Source organism: Syngnathus scovelli, chromosome 14, assembly GCF_024217435.2.
Source record: "Syngnathus scovelli strain Florida chromosome 14, RoL_Ssco_1.2, whole genome shotgun sequence".
Classification (NCBI taxonomy): domain Eukaryota; kingdom Metazoa; phylum Chordata; class Actinopteri; order Syngnathiformes; family Syngnathidae; genus Syngnathus; species Syngnathus scovelli.
In genome coordinates, this window is record NC_090860.1 from 12819652 (window position 1) to 12830190 (window position 10539).

Consider the following 10539-nt stretch of genomic DNA (forward strand, 5'->3'; position numbering starts at 1 on the left):
AGGAGAGATTGGGAAGGTGCTGTCACGACGCCCTCCCTCACTGGATGACAATGGAGATCACTTGTCATCATTTCGCCTTTATGGACACAGGAGGGCGCTCTCGAGCAGATTTGATAATGGTGGTCCCTCGGAACTTCCATCATTGGACTTTGAATTTTCATATTTTATGAAAAAAGAAAAAAGTTATACCTGCAGGAGTAGTTATAGTACTTTTTTAATAGTTTTTAAAGAAAAGTAACAACAAATTTTGAATGGGAAAAGCTACAATAAAAAGTCTTGTCATTTTTACACTGGAAACAAAAATAAAATAAAATAAGAATAAATGAGGGGTTGAAGACTAAAGCTTTGGTTTGGTTTGTTTTAAACAAAAAAAAATCTTATATTATTTATCCAAAGAAGAAAAAAAATACACAAATAGATAAATGACACGTGTGCCACTTGTGTTTTATTATTGATATATCAAAATAATAAGTCCCAATTTGTTTTACAAGCACGTTTATAACCTGAAAGGATATATGCAGTACAAAATAGCGCCAGTGCAACATCCCAAAATGTCCAATTTGTTTGTTCGTCGATTAAACAACCAAGCTAATGGTAGCCCAATTTTTTTACTGCTGTACTAAGATACTAACTGGTCAGTGGACAAAGTCCAGCACAAGCGGCATGACAAACTCTGAGTGGCGGACCCCCATGGTGAAGGAGGGTGCCTTGCGGAGGTGCATCCCAGAACGCTCTGGGCGGTAGGCGCCCGGGCCTGGTGTGACCGAGGGGTAAGTGGGCCTTTTGGTCCGGCTCTGCATGGAGAAGGAGGGCTGGCGTTGGAGGTAGACATCCGGATCGATGCAGTTGTATCTGCAGGGCCCGGGACTCTGGGCCAGGTCCACAGAGGGGCCCCCCACCTTCCGGCGGGCCGACATGCTATAGCTGACGCTGGATGGCTTGTTGGGGACCTGATTGCCCAACAGCTTGGGGAGCGTGTAGCTGTTCAACAACAAGTTTTTAAATTCAATTTTGATTTCCTGAACAAGTAAAAACATAAAAAAGTGCCCCCACCTGTTGGGTGCTGGTACTGCATCCACAGTGCGGTAGTGCGTGCGAGCTCCAATCGTGTAGGCTGGCGGTCGACGCTGAGTATTGAGAGGCGGAGCCTTCTCCGGACTGTAGGCACCTGGTCCCGGAGTTGGCAACTGATCCCCTATGACAAAAACAAATAAATCGTAACTTATTCAGGCACTTATATAATTATCGTACATTTTTATACATTTACCTTTGCTAGCAATCCGCTTCCCTCGGCCTACCATGGAATAAGAGGGCGTGTCCATTCGGCCAAAGCGTGTCACATTAGCACCGACGTGGTATCTTGGTCCCGGGCTGGAGTCCACAGAGATCACTATCAATTGAAATTGGACATATTTACACAATTACACACCAACGTGGGTTCGTACATCTTATTGGAACTCACTGGTGCTGCTCATGCGGGTGCGGAAGGAGTAAGCGGGGCTGCTGGGCTTGGTGACATCATGGTTGACGTAGCCCACTGTCGGGGGTAGAGCGTAGTGCCCTGGGCCTGGTCCTGATTGGGATGATGATCAGTATCATAACACACACATGTGTATGACTCACAAAAGAGCAAGTTGTGAAAAATGTGTGCATTGACAAGTGACACACAAGTTCTCATCTCATCAGTACGGCATTAATATTAGTCATTCTACACAGAGGATAAAGAACATGTTAGAAATGTTGTTTGCCTACAATCATTGCAACATTTGTAGCATTAAGCTAGCAACGCTAGGATAAATTGATGTGGTGTCACTCATATCTCCATTCTTTACTGACCTTTCACTTTAGCAGATATCAGGGGCCGTCTCTTCGTCGCCTCCTCCATCCTCTGACCACTTCTTCTTCTGCTTTGAGATAACTTGCTTTTCTTTTATAGCCTCCACCTAGCCCTTGATGAATTATTTACCAGCATGGATATGACGCGACCTAAGCTATTGTCCACCTCAAAGTCTTTTAAGGTCACAACTTGAGGATGCGTTTTACTTTTCAAAGAAGGCGCAAAGACTTGACGAATCACGTTTGAAATCATAAAAACTATCATCGTGTCCTGGAATATGAACTCGTATAGCCTTTGGGTTCCACTTTTTAGATTTGTATTGTGTTTGTGTATTGTGTAACTAACGGCGTCTCAGTGCACACGCTATTAAACATTTAAACTCAACTTACACTTGCCTTGTGTTGCAGGCTTTGGCTGGACGATAATGACGCTAAACAAAGCTCATAACATTCCGGATGTTACAGTTAGCGCCTGAAGCATTTATGCTAACGTTGTGGCAAAACAGGAAAATTCTAAAGGCGGAACAGCTCAAATTTATTCATAAACAGCTGTTACAGAGACTACTCCATTATATCTTCCTATTTATTTATTTATGCTAATACTTTCTTGGTTGTAATTTTCTTTTTTTCTTTCTGGATGACAACAACAACAGTGCAAAATTTCAGTCAGTCATTAATATTTATTCACTAGCTAAAACATAACTTAAAATCAAAACACATAACTTTACACACTCTTAAATATGCCGCTATGATTCAGTACAAAAATAAAGGCGAGGCACGAGATGTCTGGCTTAAAAAAAAAATTAATTAACACACACAAACAAAAATTCTTTGGCACGTTTTGACAAAATACGATTGATCATGAGGGCTGGATTTGCTCTTCCCCACCCGTTTGCAGTTTTATTGCTCTTTTTGAAATAATCAAAGATACCTGCCCCAAAAAATAGGACAACCAAACATTATATTTGTATGCTAATTTAGAAAGTTTGGTATGAATTGTTGCAAAATACAAATTTGTTTTGGTATAAATGACTTTTTTTAGAACAATTGAAGTATGTAATTAATTAATTTTAGTGGGTCGGGACATCACTGACTTGTGGTTTGTAATTGCCTGTAGAGTAAATGCCGAAAGATGGCAGCAAAGCACTTTTTTTTTTTTTTCCTCTAAGTCAAGCTTTGGAATGAAACTCCTCCTCACTTCCTCAGAGACAGAGCAATATTTGGCAATAGCGCAGCTGTGGCTCAGTTGGTAGAGCAGAACGTCCTTGGGCTTGAAATTGCCTCCAGGTTGGCATTGTAAATTTCAAAACAAAATGAGAAAGTTTAGCAGTTTCTCAGGGGGTCTACAAAAAAAAATGCAAACCCCAAATATTATTCAGAAAACGCCGATTAACATTCATTATATGTTCCCTACGGAGGGGAAATGTGGGAAGAAAATTGTCGGAAAATAGCTTGGCAGGATGCTCCAAGTATTCTCCAATATGCAAATTTGCAAACTGGAAATTTGTGTCAAAAATGTCAAAAAAAAAAGCAACATCTCCAGATATCATCTGGCTGCAAAAAACAACACGAAAAAAACAGTCCTTCGAATTTTTACGACCATCCTCTGGTTGTCATTGCGATCGCTCTGTGTCGTTTTTTTTCTCCACTTGGCATGTGCTACGACTTATCCCCTTGAAGAACCTAAATGAACGAGACTCTGTTACTCATTGTGCTCCACCACGTGTGTGTGTGTGTGTACATGTCCGGGTGAGGTGATGCTTACCTACCTGGTTGCGTGCTTTGTGCGACTTCTGCATGATCACCCGCCATTGGTCGTAGTGCTTCATGGACATGCTGCTGCAGCCGTAAGCGTGCTTGCGCGCCCAGCCGAAGAACTGTTTCAACTCGCGGCGAAGTGTCGAGTTGGAGTCGCCGCTCGACTTGGGGTCGCACGAGCCTGACGCTGCCCGCTCTGTGCAGCATTTAAAAAAAATTACAGATATGTGGCGGCTTTTTAGTGTGTGTGTTTGTGTGTACTCACCACTATGCGGTGTGGATGCAGCGGTGGGATGACTCCATTCACTCCAGATTCCAGCTTTGCGGGAACCGTAGATGCCCACCGGGTTACATCGGACCTGTCAGCCAACAAAATGACGGTTAAAATAAAATCGGAATAATTACACTTGATATGCGAGTTGAATTCAATCATGCTTGATTGTATCTCAAATCATCTGAAATGAATAGAAAAGTTACCCAGGCCCCAAAAAGGGTTGCTTCCCATTTTAGCCACTAGAGGGCAGTAATAATACTAAGTATGGACTGAAATTTAAGCTACTACAATTAGTATTCTTGTAAATAGTAATCAAGAAGATCAAAACACAAGCCACCTGCACAAAATAGACGGTTCCAGGTCTGAGACCGGCCAGCCTGCAAGACGTCTGGTTGCCGACGTCATCCATCACCTGCAAAGTGAGCCAAGCGGGAAGAAGTCAGTGGAGAACAAAGACTCGTATTAACAACCTGCACTGAAGGCAAAACAAACAGACAAAGCTTCAATCGGGCTTCCCGCCGCAAATATGTTTGAATGCCGCAATGAGCGGCGTGTTTATGGAAACCTTTCAAAGAGATCTGCTGTCCATTAGCTGCCAACACACACACACACACACGCGCGCGCTCTCTCACTCAAAAATCTCTTTTTCTCGTCACTACAAAACCCAACAAGACATCGAGTCCCTCCGCTCACTCCTGGTCTCGGGTCTGGCCCTCGCCCGCCTCGCCCATTTTTCCACTCGACAAGCAAAGACTTGCTTGGCTGACGTTTACGTGAAACGGCTTTGTGACCTCAGAGCTAATCGCTGCGCGGGGTCGAGTGTTTGCCTTGTATTGTTCATTTATTGAAGAGTTGAATGGAGGTTGACTTAGAAGATGACGAGATAAGAAGAAGAACTCAGGAATGTGCTTGGTGGTATCCCCGTGAAGGGAACAGCTCATAAAAATTGTTAAGTGAATAAAATGTAAAAAAAAGCCTTTTTTAAAAAAAAACAAAAAAACAATAATCAACTATATTTTACATTTTGACTATATTAACTATATATATTTCTGTCCCCCGCGCTTTTACCTTCCAGTCTTGGCTATCCTCCAGTCTGTAACGGATCTGGTACTTGGCCTGGAACAGGAAGTCCTTGAGTGCCGGCGGGGCCTCCCAGCGAACGCTCAGCTGGTCCTCCAATTGCCCCACGCGGCTCACTGTCACCCCCGACGGAGGATCCGTTGTCACTAAAAGAGAAGATGTCATGTGAGATGCCAATTCAAAACAAAAATTCGTCGGCGCTCGCCACTGTTTACATCGACGTACCTCGAAAGCGTTTCTGGAAAAAGTCACTCCGAAAGAATGTAGGCTGCACCATCGTTTGTGCATTACGGTAATTAACACGTCTCGCCTACAAGAAGGTGCTGATGTTCTACTGTCAGGACACAGATGGTGCCGATCAAGCCAGACCCATAATAGCTTCTCTCTCGCGGCGACGTTTACGTTGGCCGCTGGAGAAATCAAGTCAATTCCGAGCGGCGGGCCTGATGTCTCTATACTGGTTGTTTTTTTCGACCAGTGAACCCAGAGTTGGCACGAAATATTGGAGTGGGATTGACTTGGATTTTAGAGAGTAAAAATATTGGTGGAAAAGTGAAAAGACTAAATTTATTTGCGTCCATGTAAGTATCCTCGATGCAGCAATCTGTGATGAGGGAGTTCCCGCCCGTTGTCAACCGTGACTCACCGCTGTGACGCGGTATTGCGTGTTTTGACGAGAACCCAAACCAGCGTCCGGGGCAACCCCAAATAAACAAAAGTGTCACACACAAAAAAAATGGTTTTCTATACGCTCATCAGGAAACCGCCCTCGCCTCAGGGGCGGCGTGTATACAGGTAAAGGGTTACAGCGATGGCCGATTGTTTTTAACCCGAGATGGTGGTCTTTTGAAGAATCCACCAAGTTAGCAGCGGGTGGAACAATACTTTAAAAGGTAACATCGCTGGCTTGCTAAAAGCTGCGAGGCCCCCCTAGATAAAAGCCTGAAAGAGCTTAAGCGCTTCAAGAATCCTGGATTTGAAGCAGGGATCTAGACAAGTCCACCGGACTGGAAGCAGGTTAGCATGCTAGCATGTTAGCATAGATGAATCAAACGCTAGGCCAAAAAAAAAAAACATTTGAATAGTGTAATACATACAACATGTTGGGAAAGTTGTTGCAGTTCCAGACGGTCAACATCATTTTATGATTGCTTAATTTGGTCAAATCTTCCATTTTGCAATTTCTCTACGTGTCCAAATGAGGTTACGTCGTTTTGGCGGTGACTCTCTTCTTGCGTTACACTTTTTGTGCACGTACACACACAGACAATTTGTTTCCAATTTAAACTGAAAAATAATGAGGGAAGATTTTTTTTTTGCTATTAAATTACATGCATGCATTTATGCATTGTTCTTTTTGGATCATTCGAAGTCATTGTTGTCTATTTGACGCCCGGGGCATGGCCGACACCCCAGCAGGAGGTCATCAAGAGGTCGACACTCACCCACGTCGAGGATGTCCAACATGATGACGTCGGAAGCGGCGTGGCCCAGCCGGTTGGACGCCTCCACCCAGATCTCGTACGGGGTGAAGAGGTGAAGGTCGCGGGTGATGCTGCACGAGTACGGCTGAGCGTGCGAGTAGTCCTCGCACTCCTTCTCCTTTCCGTACCACCTGCGTATTCATATTGGTGCCGTTATCAAAAATACTAAATTGTGTCATATCTCAATTTTGCAGCTACACACACCTGAGCTTGTACTTGAGCAAGTACTGCGTCTTAATGCTGGTCTCCCCTTTCCCTCCTGGCACCCAGCTGCACGTCAGGTCTTTGGTGTTCCGAGACAAGCACGTCAAATTGAGAGGCTTCTCCGGAGGCACTGTGGGGAAAAGTTTTTTTGCCTGTTTTTTACTTTATTTGGTGAGCGTTCCTGTGTGTAGGAGCGCAATCAGATTTCAGAGCACTGCCAATAACCCCCCCCCCCCGTCCACCTCCCATCTCCGAGAACACAAGGTTCCGAACACCGCACAGAGATTACGATCCATGCTGCGTGCGTGCGTGTCACCATCATTTTTATTGGATGCCTTAAGTGATTTTTTTTGGTAGACGAGAGACTGACAAAAACTCATTTGGAAAAAAAAAACGCTCTAAAAAAATTCTTTATTTTTTTTAATCAATAACTATTATGTAGAAAAATGTTTTCTTTTCTAATTTCCGTCTATAGCGCTATCTGATGTTAGCATTAAGCTAGCATACAATTGAGTAGGATGCGCAGCCCTGCACACAATGGATGTGTCATGATTCAATATGGCCGGATTATTGATGACAGCCGCCCCCCTTGCACAATACAAATGAAGACAGAACCGCTGGAAATCATCCATAGTCATTTTAAATTTAGTTCGGGGGGCTTCTGGATGTCAAAGGCGTTTAGGATCATTTTGCACAATGGCAGTCCAAGAGCCAACGGAGGAGGCAAAAGCACATTTTTCAGCAGAGCAGGAATTTAAGGCTTGGTTTTCCTTCGTATTGACAGGAGCGCCGTAAAAAGTGTTTACTGCGTGTGTATGACGACCATGTTTTGCGTGTGCGCAAGCATGTGTGTGTGCAAAGTGTCAGTGTGATGCCCCGTGAGTAATGGACCACACAGACACTCAAAGCGACACACACATTGGCGGAGGCCCTCGTACTAAAACTTAAATTACGGCCACAAGTGTACACAGAGAGCCTTAAAAAAAAAAAAAAACTGCCCACCGCTCCCTCCTTCATATTCCACTTCCTTTATGATGGTCTTGCTCACGTCCAAATCTTTTTGTGGCGACCACATTAGTTTATTCTGAATCCGATTGATTTATTGCTGTCACCCCCCCAAAAAATGGAATGTGACCTACTTCCGACGAAGATGCAGGAGCCGGCCAGGATGTGTCCCTTGTGGTTGTGGCACACCAGATTGTCGCCGGTCCGCTGTCGTGAGGCGTTGAGCCCGATAAGCGTCACGCTGAGGTTGCTGGCGCTCAGCATTTGGTACGTGGAGGCGGGCAGCCGCTGGCCGTTCAGCGCCCAGTACAGCGAACTGGCGTGGACGCCGGAGTCCGGTTGCACCCAGCAACTAGCTGTCAGGTTGGAACCCACGCGGAGGACGGGGTCCTGGGGGGAGACCCATGCTGCATCTGTAGGGAGAGGGGGGTGAACACTTTAGAAAAATCTCCCTCCGCTTTGATTGTCAGGCCCGGAAAAGGTTTGAATAATTCATGACAAGCCGGGCGCACGACAGTAACGAGCAAGTAGCCCCTTGTCATAAACAACAGGAAGCGTTTGAGGATGGAGGCCTTTTGTCTTCCCCTCTTCTTCTTTTTACAGCGCTCTTTAAAGTCTTACTGCTGCTTCCCATTAAAAAAAAAAAAAAAAAAAATCTCATCTAGTCACTTAAGCCAGGAAACGCACATTACGTTGATTTATTTGCATTACATTCCCGGAGACCCAAGCTAATGATGTCACCGTTTTGCCCCCCCCCACACACACACACACGATCCCTCAAGTGTTAAAGGAATTATAGACTGCAGACTTGTTGAAAGTCAGCCGTGCAGTAGCTCCGCATATTTACTGAACTTCACACGGGCACAAACATGAGGCCTTACAGTAGCTATAAAAAAGTCTACACATTCATTCAAAGGCGTCTTTTTGTGTTATATATATATAAAAAAAAAAGCTTTAACCACCATTAATGTGACCAGGAATCTGTGTTAAGAAAAAAAACATCTATTGAAGAAGGAAAATAACAATAAACAAGTGAGATCATGCAGTTGCATAAGTGCCCACACCCTCTGATAAGTGGGACTGTTCACAATTTCCCAATCACAAATGAACTCATGATCATGGGAGTCTGCACACACCTGCTGCCTCGTACCCTCAGGGTCAAAAACACATGTAAACATTTGATTATGTACAAGAGGATTGATAGCGCCACCTACTGCTGAGGAGGACTGTCTAAATATGTTATATTGTATTAGTGGCTGGTATCGGCAACCTCTGCGGTCCCGATACGTTAAAATAAGGTATCAATACTCTCCCATCCCTACATTTTGCCTGCGCGCCCCCAAAATGGGTGTATAGTTGTAGAGAAGGGGTCCTCAACACAAATATGTCCCTCTTGGGTCTATTTGGGGGGGCACTGATGGATCCGAAAAGATACATGCATGTCCCCAAGGGGTGTCAAACATTTGGGGGAGGAGGCACCTTCGTGGGAAGCCCCCTAAAGTTGCTTTAATGATCTTTTCTTTCTCCAATGTGACACATGGATTCGAAAGAGCACCGTGTAATTTTGAAGAAGACGTTTGCGCCCCCCTAAAAAAGAAAACAAAGCGGGCGTTTACGCGTGTGTGACTTGACTTACGTGTGGACAGGGACAAGACGGCAGCGGAGAGCAGGAGCAGGAACAGCAGGAGAATCCGTGAGGACGTATCCATGACCACTCTTCTTCTGCTTCTGGGTTTGGTGGACTTCTTCACTCGACGCTTTTTGCGTGCGCAAAAACGCTTTGCGCATCAAATGTGGATTGAAGGAGACAAAAACACGTGGAAAAGGCGGCTAGCAAACGCGTCCCACTCGCTCGTCTGCTCGTCTTCTTGTTCCTCCTGTTGCTGCTTAAATCATACCCAAATTCATACTTTGAAGCCCCGCCTCCTCCTCCTATTCCTCCTCTCCCTCTTGCCTCATTTCCCCTCTTCCTTCCTGCCTCCACCCCATCCCCACTTTCACCTCAAACATTCCCACTCAAGACGCGTTCAAGTTCCAACGAAAAGAAAACATAGACGTCACGTTGTCGGGATGAGACGTCAAGTCAGAATATTAAGGACACCTAATTGGTCATTATGTGGAAAAAATGATTTTAAACTATTTCCCCCCTTTATGGATTTAATTCCATAGCCCTCCTCAATCTATCTATTTAAATAAAGGTTTGACCTTTGACCTTGAATCGCCCCTGCTACAATAAATACATAAAATGACCACCATAAATAAAAATGACACGTCATATTCTAAGGAATCGCAGATGGTCAGTGACGGGATATAAATGACATGGTGGTAAAATTCCTTCCGCACTTCCTGGACGCTGACAAAGGTTCTCAAGCGGGAACAAGAGAGTCCCTTCTGGAGGGCGGGTCAACCAAAGGTCGCCGTCTATACAGGCCCATCGCTGTACCCGGAACGCAACATGACTCAAGCCGGCATTAACTTGTTAGTCAAACATTCGTCACACTTTTGTCTACCACATTCAGGTGTTTGCACAAAACAAGCTGATAAGTCTTGCTAGCTGGTAATGCCGGGTAGTCAACACATTCCCATAAGCTGCTCCTGAGCTATACCCGAAATAGGCCCGCCCACAAAATTTTTGGGTTTTCTCTTGGTTCCCAGGAATTGTATTTTGATTTGGAGCCCGGGAAGTGTGTAGTGTGTGTGTGTGTGTGTGTGTGTGTGGGACCTGGCTGCGTCACAATGGACCGACTCGGATAAGGGATACAATGTGCTTCTTTAATCAGTTTAGGGGAAATCTCCATACTGTCTTGAGGTTTCTGAGGAAAATTGACCAAGACATTGGTTGTTTTAGGATGACCAAATTTGCGGAAAGACGATTGTTAAAAAAGCATCAATCCTGAT

The 10539-nt window shown here is 44.7% G+C and overlaps 2 protein-coding genes across 3 annotated transcripts; both read right to left on the reverse strand.

Annotated features, from left to right (window-relative positions):
- Positions 1-175: 175 nt before the first annotated feature.
- LOC125981087 (protein CIMAP1D-like) lies at positions 176-2356 on the reverse strand. Its single transcript, XM_049740939.1, has 5 exons — positions 1837-2356; positions 1463-1573; positions 1268-1390; positions 1054-1195; positions 176-981 (listed from the first exon to the last, which is right to left on the reverse strand). The coding sequence occupies exons 1-5, from the start codon at positions 1883-1885 to the stop codon at positions 636-638; spliced, it is 771 nt and encodes a 256-aa protein (XP_049596896.1). The 5' UTR covers positions 1886-2356; the 3' UTR covers positions 176-635.
- Positions 2357-2496: 140 nt separating this feature from the next.
- Positions 2497-9550, reverse strand: crlf1a (cytokine receptor-like factor 1a). Of its 2 annotated transcripts, none has more exons than XM_049740867.2 (9): positions 9278-9550; positions 7776-8054; positions 6637-6766; positions 6394-6563; positions 4937-5094; positions 4206-4280; positions 3860-3953; positions 3606-3790; positions 2497-3519 (listed from the first exon to the last, which is right to left on the reverse strand). In XM_049740867.2, the coding sequence occupies exons 1-9, from the start codon at positions 9348-9350 to the stop codon at positions 3496-3498; spliced, it is 1188 nt and encodes a 395-aa protein (XP_049596824.1). In that variant the 5' UTR covers positions 9351-9550; the 3' UTR covers positions 2497-3495. The 2 variants fall into 2 exon arrangements, with proteins under 2 accessions (XP_049596824.1, XP_049596825.1); XM_049740868.2 differs by having other exon boundaries at positions 3602-3790.
- Positions 9551-10539: the final 989 nt, after the last annotated feature.

Excerpts from the sequence above, each read along its gene's own strand:
- crlf1a (XM_049740867.2), bottom strand. The coding sequence starts at position 9,350 with ATGGATACGTCCTCACGGATTCTCCTGCTGTTCCTGCTCCTGCTCTCC. Across the intron at positions 8,055-9,277 it reads CGTCTTGTCCCTGTCCACAC|ATGCAGCATGGGTCTCCCCC; the intron begins GTAAGTCAAGTC and ends CTCTCCCTACAG. Across the intron at positions 3,791-3,859 it reads TGCATCCACACCGCATAGTG|AGCGGGCAGCGTCAGGCTCG; the intron begins GTGAGTACACAC and ends AATGCTGCACAG.
- LOC125981087 (XM_049740939.1), bottom strand. The coding sequence starts at position 1,885 with ATGGAGGAGGCGACGAAGAGACGGCCCCTGATATCTGCTAAAGTGAAA. Across the intron at positions 1,574-1,836 it reads GATATCTGCTAAAGTGAAAG|GACCAGGCCCAGGGCACTAC; the intron begins GTCAGTAAAGAA and ends CATCCCAATCAG. Across the intron at positions 982-1,053 it reads GCAGTACCAGCACCCAACAG|CTACACGCTCCCCAAGCTGT; the intron begins GTGGGGGCACTT and ends GTTGTTGAACAG.